This window comes from Mytilus trossulus, chromosome 4 (genome assembly GCF_036588685.1).
Source record: "Mytilus trossulus isolate FHL-02 chromosome 4, PNRI_Mtr1.1.1.hap1, whole genome shotgun sequence".
In the NCBI taxonomy this organism is placed as follows: Eukaryota; Metazoa; Mollusca; class Bivalvia; order Mytilida; family Mytilidae; genus Mytilus; species Mytilus trossulus.
In genome coordinates, this window is record NC_086376.1 from 53,019,450 (window position 1) to 53,043,634 (window position 24,185).

The 24,185-nt window shown below is 32.5% G+C and overlaps 2 protein-coding genes across 2 annotated transcripts; one reads left to right on the plus strand and one right to left on the minus strand.

Annotated features, from left to right (window-relative positions):
* Positions 1-5,125: 5,125 nt before the first annotated feature.
* Positions 5,126-11,823, minus strand: LOC134715505 (uncharacterized). The gene is made up of 4 exons (XM_063577712.1): positions 11,662-11,823; positions 9,962-10,039; positions 8,936-9,037; positions 5,126-8,062 (listed from the first exon to the last, which is right to left on the minus strand). The coding sequence occupies exons 1-4, from the start codon at positions 11,746-11,748 to the stop codon at positions 8,018-8,020; spliced, it is 312 nt and encodes a 103-aa protein (XP_063433782.1). The 5' UTR covers positions 11,749-11,823; the 3' UTR covers positions 5,126-8,017.
* Positions 11,807-21,976, plus strand: LOC134715504 (uncharacterized). The gene is made up of 5 exons (XM_063577711.1): positions 11,807-12,032; positions 14,222-14,346; positions 14,796-14,973; positions 16,668-16,895; positions 18,701-21,976. Exons 2-5 carry the CDS (start codon positions 14,227-14,229, stop codon positions 19,561-19,563), a joined length of 1,389 nt encoding a protein of 462 aa, XP_063433781.1. The 5' UTR covers positions 11,807-12,032; positions 14,222-14,226; the 3' UTR covers positions 19,564-21,976.
* The last annotated feature ends 2,209 nt before the right edge of the window (positions 21,977-24,185 follow it).

The window sequence follows — 24,185 nt, forward strand, 5'->3', positions numbered from 1 at the left end:
TCCTTTTTGCCTGAGAAGAAATAGTTGCTTCTAAGTGTTTTGGCATATCGTTGAGAATAGTGTACACACTTTCATCATGAATCAAAATGGTCATAATCGCTATAAGTTTCAAAATGATTACAACTTACAACTTTCTTATATTGTCTGAATTTTTATTCAAAGATTATTTAACATGTCAATATTGTAACCAACCATTGTTTGAATTACATCCAAAATAATGGCACAGTCATGCAGGAACCTAATGTTCACTCAGTGGTTGTCACTTGTTGATGAGGTTCATAAGTGTTTCTAGTTTCTTTTTTTATATGGATTAGACTGTTGGTTTTCCTGTTTGAATGAGATTACGCTAGTCATTATTGGGACCCTTTATAGCTTGCTGTCGGTTTGGTGTGACTGAGCCAAGGCTACCTGTTGAAGACCGTACTGGACCTATATTGGTTTAAATTTACAAATTGTGACTTGAATAGAGATTCCTAAGATTACCAGATGCCTTAGTTACAAGGAAAAAATATATAATAGTCAGGAGTCTCTGGCCTTTGTTAGTCTTGTATGATTTTTAATTTTAGTTTCTTGTGTATAATTTGGAGTTTAGTATGACGTCCATTATCACTGTACTAGTATACATATGTTTAAGGGGCCAGCTGAAGTACGCCTACGGGTGGACTTCGGCTGTTGTCTGCTCTATGGTCGGGTTGTTGTCGCTTTGACACATTCCCAATTTCCTTTCTTGGTTTTATAATAGACAAACGGAAAAGTGGGGACATACAATAGAGTAGTCTGATGTCGGTAATCTGCATCTTTTCTGCCCTGATGCATGTATACATTTTCTGTTGATAATCAATTTCAGATTATAATAATAAATTATTATGATTGCCAATGAGACAACTCTCCAAAAGAGACCAAAATGACACAGAAACTAACAACTATAGGTCATCGTAAACATGTCTTGCTATGGCATAACATTTTTTTATGACAGTGACAATATACAGCTACATCCAGTTTAATGAATCTATGTTACCACTGTGCTACCATCTTGTTGTTCTGTTTCACATTTCTTTTCTCCTTTCCAACAGCCAAGAGAGAACTGAGGAATGATGAAAATCATTTTACAATTTGTCATGGTCAATTTGTATCGATTTAAAACTGTCTGAACATAATGTTTATTCTTTACAGGTGTATCTGGTCACCATAAATCCTTCGAAAATGCCGACAAATACAAATTTTTAATATCGATCACGAATTCTTTGACAATTACAAAAAAATATATGTCTCTTTTACGTTACATACTAATTATTCCAGATGTGTATAATTATATTTTTATAAAACGTATTGTTCATTTGTAATGCCATAGTTTTCGATATAATACAATTTATTTGACCCAAAATCAGACAACTTTAAACTGATCATAATCTCTTTCACCCAGCTTTAACTTTTATAGGGTACCAAAAACTTATTATAAGCTTTATATTTTAGAAGGTGGAAGACCTAGACGCTTCATACTTTGTATATATATGTCTTATGTTTGAAAGTTTCCTTCTGTCCATGTCCATTGTCCTTGACCTCTTTTTCATGGTTCAGTGACAACTTGAAAAAAAGTTGAGTTTTGTTATGTCAGTTTGTCTCTTATTATAAGAAATAGGATATCAATCTTTAGTATGTGTGTACCTTGCAAGGTCATCACGTCTGTCATTTTTTTTTCACTTGACCTTGACCTCAGTTAATGGGTCAGTGAACAAGGTTTAGTTTTGGTGGTCAAGTCCATATCTCAGTCAGATACTTCAAACAAAAGGTCTAGTATATTTGGTGTACGAAAAAATTGTAAAATGAACATGTCCAGCTAGCAGGAGTCATTTGACCTTGATCTCATTTTCTTGGTTCAGTGAGGGTGGTAAACAGTTATTTTTGGTGCAACTTTTTTTGGCGTTTATTTCACATGTTTTTTGGGTTTTGACTTTTTATTTCTTGTTTTCTCATGTTTGGTTCAACGTGCATGCTTCTTGTTGGTAACATCCCATTAGTCAGACAACCATTATTATGACAGCCCACTATTTCGACAGCCTTTTACTCCGACAGACCATTATTCCGACAGCTCCCTTATCTGACAATGCATTTGTCTTACGTGTATGGGTAAATTTTCTATATAAGACCAACTCCGATCTCTTTTATATTTTTGGTTGTCCGTCTTGGTTCCAATTATTCTTATGCGGTATATTTGTCTCAGTATATTGCAATTTATACACATACTTATTGCAACTGATCAGTCCTTAACCTTGTCCCTTCTCCATTTTACGAGTCTGGGTAATTGTGGTTGAAGTTTCACCACTGCTTATTTCAGAGTCGCAACACAGTTTCATTTGAAATTATTTTGTTGGGGAAATTAGCCATCTCCTTATTAGCGTCAGTGAAAATGAGAAAAACAAAGAGACAAATACAAAACTAGGTTGAAATATGTGCCCTGAAAAGATACGTTATTCAAGCTTTCACCAAGACTTCACCCGAAAGATTTTATGATTATCATTTTTTTGGAATTTAATAAAACAAATACAGTTGATGGTTTGCTAATAGTATAAGAAAAAAAAATAAAGCTAGAAAAAATAATTTTGACCACTGATCCTTGAAACTGAGGTCGAGGTCAGATGAAACCAGTCAGTTGGACATGTACACCTTACAATATTTCCATTCCCCAAACTGGAGGCTCTAAAGAGCCTGTGTCGCTCACCTTGGTCTATGTGAATATTCAACTAAGACAAAAGAGGGATTCATGACAAAATGGTGTTTTGGTGATGGTGACATGTTTGCAGATCTTACTTTACTGAACATTCTTGCTGCTTACAATTATCTCTATCTATAATGATTGGCCCAGTTTTTTCAGTGGAAAATGTTAGCAAAAAATTACAAATTATATGAATTTTTTAAAAATTGACTATAAAAGCGATAACTCCTTAGAGGGTCAATTGAATATTTTGGTCATATTGATTTATTTTTAGGTCTTACTTTGCTGTAAATTATTTCTATTTACAGTTTATCTCTATCTATAATAATATTCGAGATAATTACAATAAACGTCAAAATTTTCTTAAAATAACCAATTCAGGGGCAGCAACCTAACAACCAGTTGTACAATTCATGTGAAAATATTGGAGCAGATAGATATTGACCTGATAAACCAATTTACCCCCTGACAGATTTGCTCTTAATGCTTTGGTTTTTGAGTTATAAGCCAAAAACTGCATTTTACCCCTCTGTTCTATTTTTAGCCATGACGGCCATCTTAGTTGGTTGACCAGGTCACCGGACACAATTTTTAATCTAAATACCCCAATGATGATTGTGGCCAAGTTTGGTTTAATTTGGCCAAGTAGTTTCTGAGAAGAAGATTTTTGTAAAAGATTACACAGATTTACGAAAAATGGTTAAAAATTGACTATAAAGGGCAATAACTCATAAACAGGTCAACTGATCATTTTGGACCTGTTGACTTATTTGTAAATCTTGCTTCGCTGAAAATTTTTGCTGTTTAAAGTTTATCTCTATCTATAATAATATTCAAGATAATGACCAAAAACATCAAATTTTCCTTAAAATTATCAATTCAGTGGCAGCAACCTAACAACGGGTTGTCCATTTCATCTGAAAATTTCAGGGAAGATAGATCTTGACCAGATTAACAATTTTACCCCCGTATCAGATTTTCTCTAAATGCTTTGGTTTTTGAGTTATAAGCCAAAAACTGCATTTTACCCCTCTGTTCTATTTTTAGCCATGGCGGCCATCTTGGCTGGTTGGCCAGGTCACCGGACACAATTTTAAATCTAAATACCCGAATGATGATTGTGGCCAAGTTTGGTTAAATTTGGCACAGTAGTTTCAGAGAAGAAGATTTTTGTAAAAGTTAACGACGACAGATGACTGCTGCCCAGTGATGAGAAAAGCTCACTTGGCCCTTAGGCTTCTATTTACTTTTACTAAAGTTACTGTGCGAAAAACAAGAAAATGCTTATTTGGGCCCTTTTTGGCCCCTAATTCCTAAAATATTGGGATCAAAACTCCCAAAATCAATCCAAACCTTCATTTAGTGGTCATAAACCTTGTTAAAATTTCATAGATTTCTATTCACTTTTACTTAAGTAAGAGTGCAAAAACTAAAAGTATTCGGACCACGACGACGACGCAGACTACGACGCCAACGTGATAGCAATATATGACGAAAATTTTTCAAATGCGGTCGTATAAAAAACAGACCAAAAACTTAACTTAAACAACTGAACCATGAAAATAATGTTAAGGTTTGACAACACCTGCCAATTGGACATGTACACCTTACAATCCTTCCATACACCAAATCTACTAGACCTTTTGCTTATAGTACCAGAGATATGGACTTGACCACCAAAACTTTACGTTGTTCACTGATTCTATAACTCCTAATAAGAGAGAAATTAAAATAACAAAAACTGATATTGTCACTGAACTATGAAAATGAGGTCAAGGACAATGGACATGTGACAGACATAAACTTTGTAACACCAGACATCTATATACAAAGTATGGAGCATCAAGGTCTTCTAAAATACAAAGCTTTTAAGAAGTTAGTTAATGCCATCACCCCAGATACTATCCCTATGTTAAGCTTTCTGCAACAAAAAGCAGAGACTCGACAAGAAACCAATATGACAAACTATCAGTTTATACTTAGGAAGCTACCATTTATTTTTTATAGGGGAGGGCTAGGATTAACAAAAAATCCTGCATTTTTAGTTAGCAGTAATCTCAGTTCTGGCTTTTTATTTTTTACTCTTTATGATCTGCGTTTTTTTTTCCAATTAGTTTATCTGGACTTTTTTTACATAAATTATCATCCTGCTTTTTTTTGCTGCAAAGTTGTTCATGCTGCCTTTTTTGATTTCTCAAAACTCCTGTCCTGCCTTTTTCAAATTTTTTTTAGGAGATTTTTTTTGTTTAAAATCAACAAAGATGGATAAAGGATCCCAACTGAGGAGAAAGTCTCACTTGGCCCTATGGGCTAGATGATTTAATTAGAAAACTCATCTACATACAAAAGAAAAACAAAAATATCTATCAGTTTTGTAATATTGTCTCTTTTAAAATGAAGCACACATATACTAAAAAAACTGTTGGATATCAATATTAGTTAATACAATAAATACAAGAATTTAACAATTCAATTTTGCTAAAATTCATGCGTTTTCAAATGCAAAAACCTATTTATAAATTTGTTAAATAAAATGTCATGGTGGTAAAATCAATACATCAATAGATGTTTAAACAATTTATAAAATTACTAACTAAGTACAAAAAATACCCTACTGAATTACTGGACACAGTTAATCAGTATTAGCTTTTCAGTTTGCTGCTTTGCATATAAAAAATCTGTACAATATCATCATTAAATTAATAAAATATTTCAATTAACAGTCAAATTAAATAAGTCACCTGTATTAACCACACTGTCATAATTTTATTAAGAGGATAATTTGAATTGAATCTCCCTAAAATCAATTTTAAGTGAATTGCTTTTGAAAAAGATAAGTCTATAATTGTACATTTGTTGTACATACTTGTTCATAAGTTTTTGTTAAAGGCATACGATACAGTTTCAGGGAAGGTAATGACGTTGCTAACGTAATTTGTTATTTTCACAACGTCAAACTGTGACATATCGGGAAAAGATGCATTTTTCGACTGATTTTTATCATTCAAACTGATTTAATTTGAAAACGAGTTCATGGACCCCTATTTTTCAAAACGGCATTTGGTTTCATTTTGCAGGGAGATTATTTGACCCAAATTTTATAAAACTGTAAATAGAGGATTTTTTTTAATTGTGATAAACATGCAGTAAAAAATTACGTTTTTTCCTCAATTCATGAACATTTGATAAATATGAGTCATTTCTGAATAAAAAATGCATATTTTTGAAAGATATTTATAAAATACAGAAATTACCGATTATTAAACAAAAAACAATTTGTTTTTATCTTTTATAACAAAAAAGTTATGTCTTTCTTTCGAAAAAGAAATTACGGCCACAAATCTGAATTTCGAGCAAACATACAAAATTTCGACCTCATTTTACGCAAAAAGTAGCACATGAAGGTATATTTTTTATTACATATTTGATTTAATCAGGTAAAAAATAGCCTATATGCAAATTTTCATGAACTTGTAAATACAGGATCAAAACTGTATCGTATGCCCTTAAGGGGAGATAATTTCGCAGAGAATTATTTTTATTCCATTTTATTTGAGATTTTTTCAAGTCAGCAGTGTTAACATGATTAATTGATTTATATAAATTTTTATCATTGATGTGTAACTGACATCTTCTCCTTTTATTTCTATTGAAGTTGTACCAAACACAATGACTCAAATTAATTCATCTTGTTTAATTTTTATAAAATTTTGACAAAATATTTATTTTGACCCTTTGACAAAAAAATGAAAATGTAAAAAAATCTGAACCAGACACATTATTGGAAAAAAATGGTTGGATATAAAGCAGTCTGACAAACACTTATTTTGATCATTTTGAAGATTCAAATTTTCTTTACAATATAACTTAATTAAAACGTTCAGTTCATTTTACAGAGTTATCTTCTTGTAGTGTAATTATGTACCACCTTAATTATATTTATCAAAATACACGTTTAGCAAAGGCTTAATGAACTCCAATCAAAACACAAATGATATTGCTTGTTTCTGAGAGTAAATTAGATACAGAGCTACACCATGAGTGCATGATAAGCCCATCACTTTTTGAAAGAATAGGACTAAATAATTCCTCAATCTCACATAATTAATCAATAAAACAAAATATATAGGGATGTTATTTTAATTTTAAAATATAAATTAGTCCACAAGTTTCAAAACTGCTCAAAGTTCTTTTGAGTTATTTTCTGAAAACTGGAAAAATCACCCTTTTTATATGAATAAAATACTGAAACTTGAAAACATAAAATCTCAAATTTATCAAAATTGAAAGGGATTATGTTAACATATACAACTGATTGACCAAATTTCATTAAAACTGCTCAAACCATTTTTTAGTAATAGTCTGAAACTTCTAAATGAACAAAACTCCACAACTCGGAGATGTAAAATAATAAAAATATAAAAAATCATAAACATATAAAATAATTCATCAAAGTTTCATACAAATTAGTTAAAGCTTTTTTAATAATAGTCTGTCATGTTGACAACAGACAAGGGTATACCATAATATGTCCCGTAAACAGGCATATAAAAAAATCAAACATTATTTGAAAAAAAAAATTGAAAAAAATCGTAATTACCTAAACTGAAATATATGTTTTGGCTAGTAAAATAAAATCACAAAAAACATAAATTGTAATAGACATTTGCTTTCTTATAACTACCTAAGATAATCCATGGTTGACAAGATAGAAACTATGTCAGACACTTTCTTGTCTTATAGCCCAAAAGATGTCATTTCATTTGTTTCTGAGGACTTTGTTAACAGTAAATAAGTAAATAATATTCTGTTGCTATATATATACTACATATACAAATGTTTCACTATGAACATATTGCGACAAACAATGGAAGGACTAATGAAGTATGTAATTTCACATGTTTCACTATGAAAAAATTAAAAAAATACACAATTAACTACCTTAAATGAAATGTCTTAATGAACAGATTTTGCTGTAGGACTTTTTTGACATAAAATCTTTTTTGACTGCTACCAAGTTATTTTTGTTGTTCAAGAAACTGTATACTAGTAGTAAACAGACTTATATTTAATGACTAGTGCCGCTGACTTTAATCAAATACTGAACAGCTGTCTAGTAATTTACATACTATGTGGGACACATCTTAAGTAGTCTTTACCGACAACACATTGTAACTGAATACAAATGTACATAACATATTCCCTCACATTGTTTCTGTGAGCACACTATACAGGATAAAAGAACACAATATTTGAGACATCTGTTCTAAGAGATCCTTGAAACTTGGCTGTATTATCTTTGTGTCACCTGTTATTGTTACCATCTGATGATAAATGCATGAAATGACCCTGTAAACAAAGCAAAAACTTATATTAGTTATAGAAAATTTTGGTTATCTCCCTTCTAAACGGGTAACTTTGTTACATGTACCTGCAAGGTCAAGGTAAAGGTTTTAGAATCCATGCTTTGAGTCAGAATTCTAATACACTAAATTCTTTTAAAATTTTGTTTGGTAATGTCATCATTGTCATATAACAAAAATATATGACAAAAAATTATTTTATCAAATTTAGATGAAAATACTTGTCTTTCAAAGGTTCTTATAGAGTTTTTGTAAGAGTCAAACATGTCAAACTAATTTATGACAAAAAAGAATTAGTCTAATCATAGAACAAGGAGGTACCAAACAAATTGACTCAATTTAATTTGTCTCATTTAATTTTCATAATATTTGACAAATTATTTACTTTGACCCTTTGACCATGTTGACAAAAATATATATTTTTTTTATTTTTTAAATGAACCACTCGGGAAAAATTTAATTGGATATAAAGCAGCTTGGCAAACTTTAATTTTGATCATTGAAAAACCCTTAGAATGAAAAAACAAAACCAAATAACAAATGCAAATGTATGGTATTGAGCAGATAATTTGAAAGACTAACAACATGAAACTGCATTCAAAAGCGTCCACAGCAATAAAATACCTCCAAAAATATCAAAACTGGTAGTTTTCCATTTTTGTTCATCGATTACCGTTATCATAATACATACATTTGATAATTACTATGTATAACATACAGTCAGATAGTGAACCTAAAGTAAATGTACTAAAATAATATCTAGTTATCTTCTATGATCAGCCTAATGGGTCATTTGGGGATTTAATGCATCTTCCTCATTTAAAATACTATTTGTACAACTCCTTCAGAAATATCTTACCCCTTGTCCAGCCAAACACTGTCGACAATTATGTTGTTTGACTGGTAAGGTCTGAGGATTTCTGTCACATTCAGTTTCTGTATTATTATTGCTGCAAATATTCTGAAATAGAAAGGAAATTAATCCAATTGAGAAAAAAACAACCCACATAAAATCCTGTTTTAAGAAAAATATCATTAAAGTCAAATGAACTAGTGCTGTCTTGAGTGATATCATTTTCCTTTGAGAGATTTTTTTTTTAACCTATTCAGTCACTACGAAACCACACACACACAAAAAATTCAAACTAACCTATAATTGTTTATTTGTGTGTCATTTTGGTCTCTTGTGGAGAGTTGTCTTATTTGCAATCAAACCACATCTTCTTTTTTTTTATTTGTTATGCTGTATTTGTACATGTATTCATAGAAATAAAGTCCTGTAAGAAGGCCTTTACAATACTGTAATTTTATTTTTACCAATAAATTTCCAGTTTGTCCTTCTACAGAAAAAACATATTATGTGCGCCTTTATGATTTTATTTACTAGATACATTTTTTATAGGGGATCGCCTGTATCACTGTACTATTAAATTAATAGTACAGGGATACAGGCGATCCCCTATAAAAAAATGTATCTAGTAAATAAAATCATTTAAAAAAAAGTATTAATGTTCATCAAGCTTCTTAGCGATCATCATTGTGCAGGATAAATTAAGAAATAATGTTTGTTCTGTACACAGTAGGTAATTAATCACAATTCCCTAATGACAGCAGTACTGACTGCCAATTGCCGTATAATTGGCGTATTTTAGCATCATAATTTTCCAACCACTGCCACTGGCTCTACATGGGAATGAAAGTGACAATGCCCCTAACCGCACTAATGATATTCACTATTTATGTAAAAACCAAAGTTTTTGATGGAAATGCATCGAACTCGAAAGTAGTCTTTAATGGATTTGTATCAGTATGTGTACAGTATCTTTATGTCCGTCTTAAAAATCATGAATATTTACTTTTGACCATGTGTGTGTGTTGTACTTACAGTTTCCATTGTTTCATGGGTGGCTGTTCTATCAGAAAAATCATGACTATTATTAACTGGTAGATGTGTGAACTCTCTCTAAAAAAAAATAATTGAAAATGCATTAATAACAACCATTATAATATATTGTAACATTACTTGCAGCGAATTGCACAAACACCAAAGATGTACATTGTACTTCACTGTTTGATTTCATATGTAATATTGTCCTGAGGAAGCCAAACAGGCAAAACAAATAAACTCTTATATAATTACTATGTGGTAAATGATGAGTGTGATTGTCTTTATTATCGTGTTATACACGGATATAGGAAAATGTGGCATGAGTGCCAATGAGACAGCTCTCCATCTAAGTCACAATTTCTAAAAGTAGATCATTATAGGTTTAGGTTTGTCACTGATGAAACTTGTTTGAATTTAATAAATATAAGATCTAAAATCATGTAACAAACATGACAAAAAAATCAAAAAGTCAAAATGAGTTTAATTATTTTTTTAGATATATTTGGGAAAATAACCCTTAAAAGATAACTAACATTTTCCAAATTTACAGGTATATCTTTACACAGAGAAGGTGTATTAAAACACAGACAAAATTTTCAAGGCATTGTAAATATTATGTTATCATTATCAGGGCTCACGCTAACAGGTGACTTGGGCGAAGAAGTCGCTTTCCCAACTGTCACTTTGCTTTCCCTGACCCCCAAAAGCGAAAACAAGTTGCCCTGTTCTTGACAATATTTGCTTTCAGTCGCTTCCGTCATTGGACATTTTCAATTTTTACCAACATGACCAAGTTGATGAAACATCAATTTTTTATTGATAATTAAAGAAATTCAGACATAACAATTCATTATCTTAAGAAAAGAGGTTGAAGCATTGTTTTTGCAGTGTGTAACAGGTTATTTGATAAAAATACAACTTTTTATCACTTCGTGCATTTCTGCAAAATCCAGTGTTTGTTACTCGAAAACATACATCAACCTAAATTTCGGCAGCATAAGTTTGTTACTTCATTTAAACGTGATAAAAGATAACTCCAGTAAATGTTTAATCCATTTATGGCATTAAAAACGTCATGTCCCTTTCCAAATAACTTGTCATTTATGATGAGGGGGGGATAGGACCTTTATCAGGACTTCAGGATCAGGTTTTGTAAGCTCAGGATTTTCGGATTGACCCTTTCAGGATCTGGGAATTATGTTTTTTTTGGATTTGGGGATGTCTGGATTATACTAATTTAAGTTCGGGACCTCGGGATTTCGTGTTTTCAAGCCCCGGATTTCAGGATCAGGACCCCTACTATCCCCCCTCTTATCATGAACTTTCCATCTTCAGCTTGAAATTATATAATGCATGCATATATATATATACACCTTATCGCTATTTGTCCAACATTACTGGATATAAAGACATGTTCCCGAAATAATTTGACGTCATTAAACAAAATATCTGACGACACAATGGAAAAGTGATTGTTGTATACATACATGTACATGCGTCAAAAGTTCAAGCGCCGCTGAAGCGGCCGGGTCAGCCGGGATTACTCACAGATACTCACAGATCCTCTTCTGACTGTAGGATTCCTGAGGAATCCTCTTCTGTCAGCTCCTTGTCTAAACTTTTTTTACTTAGGGATTAGCGATATTAAAAGTGTATTCGGTATGATGGCGTATCTATTGTCAATATAACAGTCTTACCGTAGGACAAAAGCATTTTGCTTTTACGTTTATGCTGTCATTATCAGAGGCAATAAAAGGAAATGGTCTTTTTCTTGAACAAAACATTGTCGACTGAGGTAGCCAACCCACGCTTATTTTTAAATTTAACCGGAAGTAAATAATAATATAAAACCTGGAACGAACGCGGACAGAATTTGAAAGTAGAAAAGTTTGGTTAAAAACGAAAGTAGGTATTAAGAGTCAAAGTTCATTTATTTCCAGTGGATTAGCTGTCCCAATATATAGTCGGGGATTCCTATAACTTATCTGGATGGAAAACACTGCCTTTGGATGAAAATCAGAGGAAAAGAGAAACAAAATTTAACTTTCAGACATTGAGAGTGAAACAGGTAAACATGAAACTTGAGATAAAAGGTTAATAATAAAGAACAAGTGAAATAATCACACAGAACAAACTGTGAGTGTTACGTACAAAGGTCAGCATGTGTAACTCATAATTTATGATTAAAGTAACCATGGTAATACTATTTGTACAAATATTGAAATATGGATGTAACATTTGTATGTGTGTTTAATTTCATCACACGTACATTGTCACACTAAATAAATTGTTAAAGGATGGTTAATTCCCCAATGTAATGACTACTGGGACTTGAACATAACAATTTGCTGGGTTTACTAATAGTTATCAAAGGTACCAGGATTATAATTTAGTACGCCAGACACGCATTTTGTCTACATGTCATAAGACTCATCATTTGCTCACCAGTGACACTCATACATTGTCATATCAAAATATTAAAACAAAGAAACAAGTACAAAATTGAAGAGCATTGAGGATCCAAAATTCAAAAAAGTTGTGCCAAATACGGCTAAGGTAATCTATGCCTGGGATAAGAAAATCCTTAGTTTTTTCAAAATATTCAAAGTTATGTAACATCTGAACTTCTTAAAAAATACCAAAGATTTGGGATTATAATTTACCCAGTATTTTGCCCAGCAAATTGTTACAAATTAACCCCTATGTTATAAGATCTTATAACTATCCCTTTTGGAAGGGATACATTTCAAGTTATATACAATACTTTTTTTGTAAAAAACACTACTTGCTACAAAAGGGAAAACTTCCCATGCAACCTGCTTATATTAGCATTTTCATTTTACTCAAAACTAAAGGTTTAAGTAGTTCAACTTTATAAAACTACAGAGATGTGGAATGATTGCTCTGAATAAATATGAAACATATATCCACAGACAAAACAAGAGAGTTTAGGTCATCATCCAGCCTTCAACAATTAATAAAAACCATCATGACCATACTAGTAATCAATATATAAACAGGATGAAAGGCACTGACTTATAGAAAACAATATGCATTTTAAAGACCAACATTCTGATATGCTATATACAGACAATAACTTGGATATAACAATGACAACAAGTCAAAATAAACTTGGGACTAGGTTACACTAGTGTTTGTGCGCACTTGATCCTTCCCTCACATGGAACTGTTGTTTTACACCACAACATAAGAACAAATTGTAAAAATCAGTTGGATAGGAATGGTCTCATTAGATCAGTAGGAAGTACAAACAACTAATTAACTGATAAAAGAGACACATTATCTATCTATTAAAGAGTATTCAAAAGTTTTTTGGAAGCTCTTTCAAAGTCAAGAACAACTAATGAATCAATCATATTTTCCTAGATGTAATTATCAATCTATAAACATCCAACCAATGTAGCGTAAAGATGATTTTAATAGATATAGGAAGATGTGGTGTGAGTGCCAATGAAACAACTCTCCATCCAAATAACAATTTATAAAAGTAAAACCATTACAGGTCAATGTACGGTCTTCAACACGGAGCCTTGGCTCACAGCGATCAACAAGCTATAAAGGGCCCCAAAATTACTAGTGTAAAACCATTCAAACAGGAAAACCAACAGTCTAATAGTCTGAAAAAACCATGACCTTGTGTAATGCCAAAATATTAATAAGAACCAAAAGTCATCTTAATGACAGACAGTTAACTAATGATAATCTCTGAATTCCAGTCTTATGATTTTTGATAGATGATATGAATATGGCTTAGTTAATTAGTTATTTATGTGTGAGTTCTCCACCCTCCCCTTCAATGGAATCATTGACGGATCCAGGGGGGGGTCTGGGGATTGGAACCCCCTATTTTTTGGCTGATGAATGCATCTGAATGGGGACATATAGCTGGAACCCCCCCCCCCCCCTTTTGTCCTGGGTTGGGAACCCCAGGGTGGCCATTTTAAAATAGCTGGATCCGCGCCTGGGAATAATACTGTAACAGCAAAAAAAAAGAACAAACTGTAAAAATCATTTGGAAAGACATTTTAGAGTGAATCGTCTGACTCTGAGTAAGTGAAAAACAAAAGACAACTAGCAAGAGGACAAAAAGATATAAATTACCAATCTAAGAGCATACTTAGTTGCTTATAGCTGTTTTAAAGCCTTGTCATACATATTTTATATTTCACCTTCAAATTATTGTCTTTGATTACTAATTGTTAAATTTATTTCAAATTTTTTCACCTTTTATTATAGCTGCAATGATGTTTGATAAACACCATGCCCTAAAAGTACTACAGAAAAAGGAGGTGTTATTTAGTACCAAGCTAAATCCAGTGGAGATATTACCTCATCTTGTCAGCATGTCAGAGATGAGTAAGGTAAGAGTAAGGACACATTATACAATAAACTTCCTTCTTTTTGTTAAGCTTTGAGTATTTTAAGTGGAAAAGTTAGATTATATATAAAATGCTAGTCAGACATATCTCTGACATGAAATGACTCTTTTGCCAGACAAGCTGGGGCTGTGGAATGACAGAATTCATCCTATATGGAAAAGAGGATATTTGCCATCCAAATAGGATGGGCTGCTTCATTGCTTCTGGAGCTGGCAGACAGTCTTGGATCCATATAAACCTGTTTCAGTTAATATTCAGTTGATTCATATTTAAAGCAGACAGCACTTATTTGTCTGTCTGTCTTTTTTTTTTTCTTTTTTCATCATAAAGCTCTTCATTAATTTTAAATATTTTCAAATTTTTTACCATAATCATGATAATAAATCAGTGTAAGTGATTTAAACAAAATGTGTTTTTTTTATCTTTTGCAGCAAGAAATTAAATGTGAACAGAACAACAAGGGAGAAAGAATGGCTACGCAACATTTACTGAAAAGGATTCGACAACAAGATAAATGTTTGATAGAGTTCATTAGGGCATTGAGAGATCCTGAAATATGTCAAACAGAGTTGGCAGACATGTTAGATCCTAATCATTTACTTGATACAGGTAAAATCAATGATTAATTCACCATCTCCTTTTTACATGCCTAAGTATAATAGTTGAGTAGTATTTTGTTTTCTGGTCTTTGTGTCCAACTGTCCTTTCATTTGTCTTTTATGAGGTTAAAGGTTAGGTTTCATGTAGGTCAACAGTTTTGTTAAAGTAGTTGTGTCAACTTGAAACTTAGTACACATATTAATTATTCGTGAACCCCTACATCCGAAAGGAACAGCCTTACTACACACGCCAATCTACAGGCAACCAGCATATACATGGACCAAGGAATATTCCATACTTGCGACGATCTAACAAATGAACAAGATGACCACAATGTCCAATACCACCTTAACATCTATAAATGAAAGCAGATATAAATGATAGCAGAAGAAACGTACCACGGGCACCAATCTTAATAAATGATCTAGGAATAATTCACAACCATGCCATTAAACAGACCAACTACTGCAGACAATCCAAAAATTATAGTCATGAAATAATTAACAAGGGAACATTTTTCAACAATTTTATTATCAATAGCGGCGACCATAATCTTCCTATTGTTGCCAACGGGCAAGGGAGTAGTAACCTCCAACAATGGCCAGGTTGGAAGATAAGCCTTGCGAAGTGGTAGGAACCATGGGAAGTTCGTCCAATTAGATACCAAGCCTTTAGAACAATTTCATGTATCATATAATAGTAAAACGAACTCAATTTACATTGTAAAGAAACTTTAATTTTCTATATTTATCTTATCTATTTATAACTCTGTATCGCTACTTTCACTTTTTATAGTTTCTCCCACCATGACGACACCAAATTCAATGCACCACTTTGAGTACTTCAGGGGTGAATTTCTGTATAAAAATTGTCCTGGTAAAGCCTGCCTTGCAGGCGAAACATGTAGACCATAGCAAATAAAATTGCAGACCATTTGAAGTGTTTTTGTCAATTTGGAATATTATTTTAATGTTGCATTCATTTGCATAATTTGACAACCCGGCATACCAAGGTATCCACTTCAGGGACTCTATCGAAATGATTCACACAGGCGTTGGTTCATCTCATGGAGTTTGATGTTATATTGATTATCAAGTGAACTGTTTAATGTTTATGCATTGTTTATGTTCACATCTGCTTTAAAATTAGTATACACATGATACAGGTACACATGTTCATAATTTAGTGAAACTTTTTAAAATATGTATGCCAAATCAGGATACTGACCAAGGCAAGATTTAACAGTTTACAGAAAATGTACAGTTTGGCATCTTGTCCTATAGCTATTGATACCTACTTTTGGTGCATTTAAAAAAAAAATACAATGTATATTTGATAACCCAACAAACAAAACATGAGAGTGTTTACTTGCATTTCAGTATAATAAAATTTTTGTTAAACTCCAAACTTTTGTGCATAATTATATGTAGTAATATTACAGTGCTGCTCTCATTGCTTTTGTCTCTTGCGAGAACATTTTGTGCAATTGCTTTCTCACTGAGATATGCCATATTAAATCATATTGTATTTATGGTATACATTCAAGAAAAAATAATTCATTATTGCTAAACAGTGTACTCAGGACAATAATAATAAAAAACCCATCTTGTACACTTTTTTTTTTAATGTCAATACTTTAAGAATGTAGGCTTGATAAATATATAGAATCTCAAAGACATCTTTATATTTCTTTTTTATGTCAGAAAAGAGATGGGAACAGCCAGCATCAGATACAAAAGCTACAAAAGTTACAGAGACAACGACACGACCAATATGTAATGGAACAACACCACTTAGACAAGTAACAGAAGCAACAACACCACCTATATACAATGGAGCAACACAACTAAGACATTTACCATTTTCAGTGATGAAAAAACTGCATATATTAGATTTTGAGGAAAAGTGGAAGGACCTTGCAGACTTTCTTGGTAATGTTATTTACAAATTACAGAATTGCAGCTTGGCCTTAGTACTTCAATTACTGTATATTTAGCCTATTAAAACTGATGTTATGAGTTCCAACAGAGCATGTGGCATGTGTACTTGACTCGAAATTTAATTGACAAGGATTGTCGGTCTTGAACTTCCAACGGTTGTGGTTCTCTTCATGCACTCTTGCTTCCTTCAGAAGGTCGTGGTTCTCTTCATAAACTCTTGCTTCCTTCAGAAGGTCGTGGTTCTCTCCTTAAACTCTTGCTTCCTTCAGAAGGTCGTGGTTCTCTTCATGCACTCTTGCTTCCTTCAGAAGGTTGTGGTTCTCTCTATAAACTCTGTCATCCTTCAGAAGGTTGTGGTTCTCTCTATAAAATCTGGCTTCCTTCAGAAGGTCGTGGTTCTCTCCATAAACTCTTGCTTCCTTCAGAAGGTCGTGGTTCTCTTCCTGCACTCTTGCTTCCTTCAGAAGGTTGTGGTTCTCTCTATAAACTCTGTCTTCCTTCAGAAGGTTGTGGTTCTCTCTATAAACTCTGGCTTCCTTCAGAAGGTCGTGGTTCTCTCTATAAACTCTGGCTTCCTTCAGAAGGTCATTGTTCTCTCCATAAACTCTGGCTTCCTTCAGAAGGTCGTGGTTCTCTCCATAAACTCTGGCTTCCTTCAGAAGGTCGTGGTTCTCTCCATAAACTCTGGCTTCCTTCAGAAGGTTGTGGTTCTCTCCATAAACTCTGGCTTCCTTCAGAAGGTCGTGGTTCTCTCCATAAACTCTGGCTTCCTTCAGATGGTCGTGGTTCTCTCCATAAATCCTTGCTTCCTTCAGAAGGTTGTGGTTCTCTCTATAAACTCTGGCTTCCTTCAGAAGGTCGTGGTTCTCTCCATAAACTCTGGCTTCCTTCAGAAGGTCATGGTTCTCTCCCTAAACTTTGGCTTCCTTCAGAAGGTCATGGTTCTCTCCATAAACTCTGGCTTCCTTCAGAAGGTTGTGGTTCTCTCCATAAACTCTGGCTTCCTTCAGAAGGTCGTGGTTCTCTCCATAAACTCTTGCTTCCTTCAGAAGGTTGTGGTTCTCTCCATAAACTCTGGCTTCCTCTGCCAAAACAAAAAAAATGCCAAAAAAATCGCCAATAGTGCTGAGAGTGGTTCAAACAACAATTAATCATAACCAGCAACTAGCTAAACTTGTCTTGAGCTTTCCTTCTGCTGGACATCTTCTGAAATGAATCAGAAAATTTTTCAATCTTATTTGATAATTTCAAATCCTTTGAAAGCTCCTGTTCTGATGTTTTGAGCCTTAATGTGTGACATATCAAAACTGGGGCAATAAATGGATTTATGTTTAAGTAGATTAAAAAATTATCATGTATTTGATAAAAAAAACCAATGCCAATGGTAAAACATCTTAAGCATGGGAACCCAACTCTGAACTGGAATGCATCTTTAATTCTGCTATAATATACTGTGTAATATCATTTCTTTAAAAATCTTTAGAAAAGACACCATACTTCTCCAACTTTCTGATATGATTTATGTTGTTCTAAAAAATTCAGGACTAGAATTCAGTTTTAATAGCGTGCCTGTGATAATGTATTCAAAGCAAACTGATTGAAATACATATCTTGTTTCAATTCTTCACAGATTGATGTTAGATCTTTAAAAGACACTATAGCATGGACACAAGATCTGTATTTTAAATAAGATTGGTAATGAATGTATGACTTCTTTATTTTACAGAGTTATCTCCCTGTAGTGGCAGGTACCATCTTAATAAGATTGATAATGAATGTATACCTTTATTTTACAGATTATACTGTTGAGGAAGTCCAGTTTCTCCAAACCACGTCAACAAGTTGTACAGAAAAGTTAATAGCCAACTGGTCTAATGGGGACAAGCCAGTTCAAGCTACTTTAGAAAACCTTTTCAAAGCTTTAGATTTCATGGAAAGGAAAGATATCATGTGTGATCTAGAAAAATTATTAAAATATAGATTCATAACACAAGAGTCAGAGAAACTAGGACTAATTTTTGATCCTGAGGAGCCATTCGTGGACATCCAGGAAAGAAAGTCATGTGACAATAAAGAAACAGTCTTATATCATAGGACAGATGTTAGCATAACACCAACAGAAGTTGGTGATATGTTTCAGAGTATTGAAACAGATGGAGTATCGTCTCTAGAAACAAGATTCAGTACTCAAGATGAAAGGGAATTTAAATCATTAAGATCAGTAAAGCATGCATCATCTCATATCCCTGAACACATTCCACAACAAGAGACAGAAAAGCCAAATGTTCTGATTCAGAATGGAGAATACGATAAAGATATAAGAATGGAAAAACAGATCTTCACTGACAAATCTTCACCTAACACTTACTTCAACACGGAGCCGTTTTCAATAGAAAACAATGCTCTTCAATCAATTAATGAGCAAAAAAGTGCAGATATTTCTAGAATAAATAACACAGAGACAAGTTCTTCAGTACAACAAACAAAAGTTGAAAATATCAATTCTAACATAGATGTTGGAAATAACAATACCAAATGTGTCCACAAAAATATGGCGGATAAGGTTATTGATTGTGTCAAGAGCAACCCATTAGTTGTTGGTGCTTCTGTTATTGGTGGTTTATCTTTGGGATTGATTGCTTATAGTAGAAATAGTTAAATACAGTTTCTTATAAGAACCAAGCAGTTTAATGCCTTTATTCAGAATATACCTTCCATAGGATAACTGTTTGTTTTACTGGTCTACATTTTTGAAAAATTTCTTTGGGTTTTACCATATCATATATATAGACTACATAAGACACAGTATCTGATAATCAAAGTATGGAAAAACTAAAATTATAGTTACATGTATAACCATGATATCAATTATGATGATTACTGTAAAGTGTTAATAGAAATGATTAAAGATGTATACGAAGTGCTTGATTCATATAAGAAACTATATTTAACGGTAACATTTTTAATTAGAAATTGATTTCAGATAAGGAAATAAATTCAAACAATTTTTATTGCTATGTTTTTAAGGTTAGGTTGTATTTTTTTTGTTAAATTGTATTTGATGGTTTGAATAGCCATATACTGATTTTTGTTATGATTACAGTATTAAGTAGGTTTCTTTTTGAAACACACAAGGATTTGTATAGTATACTTGACACATTCCCCATTTTCAATTTTATTATTATACAAATCCTTGGAACACCAAAAACAATGTTCATAAAAAAAACCATATCATTGTCATTTTCAATTTGTTGGTTACATATATGTTGAAATGTATGACCAAGTGCCATATATATGAATTATTAGTCCCAAAATAAAACCATCTGTATTTTGCAGTAGAACCTTTTTTCTAGTGTAAATTTCTTTCATAACAACAGAAAAAAATATGTCGCATCAAATCATTCATCATATATTTAACCAGTACTAGCTTATAAGGTCAGTCAGAGCAAAGTCAGATAACATGATATTGTTGAAATGTCTGTATAAGCCAAATCATGAAAGGTCAATACTTAATGAGGCAGACCTAGGATAAAAGTCATCCCTTTAAAAATTAACTATTGTATGTCATCCATTTTCATAAATCTGTTCTAAGCTTATGAGTAAAAGATTATTATAATTTTGTTTTAATTGAGTTGTTCATAAGAAAAAGCATTGTTGAAACCAGGTGAAATACATTACTGATTTACAGAGTTATCCCCCTTAACCTATGAGTTACAACAATGTTGCCAATAGATCAAGGACCAGTTTACATACCAATTACTGCTAGCTAGCATTTTATAACATAAAAGAAATGTTTAAATATGGCATTTTTCAAACAACATGTTCACTGTATCTATGATAATTCAGAATTGTTACATTTTATTAACACACAGATATATCAGGGTTCATGGTTGGTTTTTATGTCCTACTTATTATGCCCCACTTAGAGGCATTTTGTTTTTTTCAGTTTGTGTATCTGTTTGGTCTGTCTGTCCTGCTTCAGATTAAAGTTTTTTGCCAAGGTAGTTTTTGATGAAGTTGAAGTCCGATCAACTTACAACTTAGTACACACTTTCCCTATGATATGATCTTTTTAATTTTAATGCCAAATTTGAGTTTTGACCCCAATTTAACAGTCCACTGAACATAGAAAATGATGGTTGGGGCATTCATTTACAATTGACACATTTTTGGTGTTGTTTTTGTTTTGAATGAGGATGTTATTATTACACATCAATTTATCTGTATTCCGACAGAATCGACAATTGTTATAACTTGAAATTTGTAAAAAAAAAAAAATATGTAAATTTAAAAATTAAGTTTTGTAGTTGTGCAACATGACTCATTATATTGTAAAAATATTCTATTTATATTACACCACATTCCACCATCTTGAACATTCTTATCATATGTAGTTCTGTACTAAAAGTTATTTTGTTATTTTTTTTCAAATGGTTTAAAATTTATCTAATTTAACATGTGTTCAAATTTCTGAGTGCTATCTATGATTTATTAATTGTAAATATATTGAATATTTAAGAAAGGTTTATGTGATAAATTGTAAATAAGGTGATTATTTCATAATTGTTGAAAAATGTGTAGATGAAGTACTTTGTCATGTTTGCAAATCCTTTTGACAAATGTTTGAAATCAACATATTTGTTCATTTTGATAAACCCATAATGTAGGTTGCGTTAATATTTTTATACATCAAATGTATAATATTAAACAATAATTGCATTAGATGAATGTTTCATTATAATGCATTATTCTGATTGGCTAACTGCAATCTCATGTTAATCCTTAATCAACTTCATTACACAATGAAATTTATTATTTATGATGACACAAGGTACCACTATAAAGTGCACAGGTAAATTAAATAGAAACTTGATAAAAATTGTGTTTTCATGATCCTAGCTAAAAAATGTAATTATAAATATTGAATGTTAGTTTCATCCATTGGATTTTTTTTACCATGTCTTTCATTTAAGAAATGTTATTTAATCGATGTTATTTATATGTTTTTCAATTATTGTATTGTCAACTCTTTAGAGTTTAAATTTGCATTTCAAATAAAGTTCATTACTGTTGTTTTCGTCTCTGTTTATAAAGATGTAATTTCATTCTAGTCAAGGTGGCTCGGCCCTTTAACAGTACGCATATTTTAATGCATGTTTCTTACAACGAGTGCCTTGGAAACAGCCTTTTAAGGGTTTTCTCAAAAAAAGCTGTGACGACCTTGGAGTGTGGGCGTGTATGAAAGCACCCCTTACGATGTAAACAAGCAATGCAAAACGTTCTCCAAAAACAGGAAATATGTACGGTCAGAAAAACACAGTGCTTTATTCCTTCACCTTTCAAATAAAAGTTTAAAAGGAAATACATATATTATATATGTATATATATATGATTTAAGCATAACATTAAAAATACGAAAATATAAATACTGACATGTACGACGTCAATGGTATCTGCATGGTGGCAGGTGCGTTCACTCCCAAAAACACATTCTCATCATACACGTTCGCCACTTGGGTCTGTTCTCATCCTATTTTGATTCTATTTTCATTAAACTATTAAATATTAGTTCATAAGACAGTTCATCTAAGCTTGACCTCATTTCATGGATCAGTGATCTCAGGTAGTAAAAGCAATATGTCAACTATATTTCTATAATGAGGGTTGGTGGTTCTGGCAAACTGCCTCTTCAAATAATTACAGACTGCCAACATCAAATAGTGCTGAAAGTGTCATTATACATCAATCAATCAATCAACCCTTTTGACAGACCTCTTTTCGTGGTTTATTGGTCAACATTAAGTTTTTGTGATGTGATTCATTTCTCTGATTTTATAAACAAAAGGTCAACTACCGGTATATATATATTGTACATGGAATGATTGTGAGATGTACATTGTCCATCTGACGTTGACATCATCTTCATTATACATTGGTCAACATTAGACAATTGCGATGATTATAAGATACTCTTTTGTGTACAAGTGATTGTTAGGTGTACATGTCTGTTCATTTGACCTTGACATGAATTTTCTGATGACTGATAATCTAAGTTTGTGCAACACCTGTAGTAAAATCTTAATATCTTGAAAGTCATTCAAATTAAACATTACAGAAGACACTCAAGCATGTGCACTTCTGTTTATTAAAAATTGTAAAATAGAACTTATTTGTTGACAATAAACTTACAACGCCATGGCTTGATAAGATTTAAAAATGACCAACAGATAAACACTAGTACACAAAACACAAAATGGAAAACAAAAAACCAAGCAACACAAACCCAACCACAAGCTGGGGTGATCTCAGGTGCTCTGGAAGGGTAAGTTGATCCAACACCACATGTGACACCGGTCGTGTTGCTCATTTTAGTACAAACCAAGTAATAAGTCTAATTCTGTAGATCACATTAGGGAAGAGGACAGAATTGTAGTTACGAACATATCCTCTATCATCTGTGAAATGGACATTCAATAACGATCAACCAACTTGTGATCAGCCTCTGTTAAACTTACCAAGAGATGATTTGAACTTCACCACTTGGAACTCTTGGTTAAATAGCTTCCTTGTGAGCAGCAACACTCAAGGAAATCATGTTAGGAAATACAAGCCCTTGAATATCCTATAAAGTGGGAGATATAAACTCTGTATGCAGGTTATTGTAGGATTGGTACTTTTTAGTCTTGAAATTTTGTTTGTATTTTGTGTGTTTTTTAATATAAAATACAATTCTGATGATTGAAATCCTTTTCAATTGATGTTTTAATGCTGTACTATTGCTTTTTTCGTTGTATTTCATTTTTTGCCATGGCTTTGACAGTTTTTCTTCAACTTGATAGATTTGAATGTGCCCTTGGTATCTTCGGCTTCTCTTTAAAACACTGTCTCAGGTTTATGGAATATCCATTTCACAGATCATAGCTACAATTCAGTCCCCTTTTCCCAAATGTGACCTACTGAATTAGACTTAGCACAGGGTTTGTACAACACGAGGGATGCTTCAAATAACAGGATCTGCTTACCATTCCAGAGCACCTGAGTCAGTGAGAACGCCCCATGTTTTTAGTGGGGTTTGTGTTGCTCAGTCTTTAATTTTCTATGATGTGTTTTGTGTACTATTGTTTGACTGTTTGTCTTTTTCTTTTTCAGCCAAGGCGGCTTCAGTTTATTTTCGACTTATGAGTTTATATGTCACTCTGGTGTCTTTTGCCTCTCGTTTAGAGAACTGAATGCTCACAAACATGTTGGAACCCAGCTCATTCTCATGTACTTATCATACTG

Excerpts from the sequence above, each read along its gene's own strand:
- LOC134715505 (XM_063577712.1), bottom strand. The coding sequence starts at position 11,748 with ATGTTTTGTTCAAGAAAAAGACCATTTCCTTTTATTGCCTCTGATAAT. Across the intron at positions 10,040-11,661 it reads CAAAATGCTTTTGTCCTACG|AGAGAGTTCACACATCTACC; the intron begins GTAAGACTGTTA and ends ATTTTTTTTTAG. Across the intron at positions 9,038-9,961 it reads CCCATGAAACAATGGAAACT|AATATTTGCAGCAATAATAA; the intron begins GTAAGTACAACA and ends TTTCTATTTCAG.
- LOC134715504 (XM_063577711.1), top strand. The coding sequence starts at position 14,227 with ATGATGTTTGATAAACACCATGCCCTAAAAGTACTACAGAAAAAGGAG. Across the intron at positions 14,974-16,667 it reads TAATCATTTACTTGATACAG|AAAAGAGATGGGAACAGCCA; the intron begins GTAAAATCAATG and ends TTTTTATGTCAG. Across the intron at positions 16,896-18,700 it reads GGACCTTGCAGACTTTCTTG|ATTATACTGTTGAGGAAGTC; the intron begins GTAATGTTATTT and ends TTTATTTTACAG.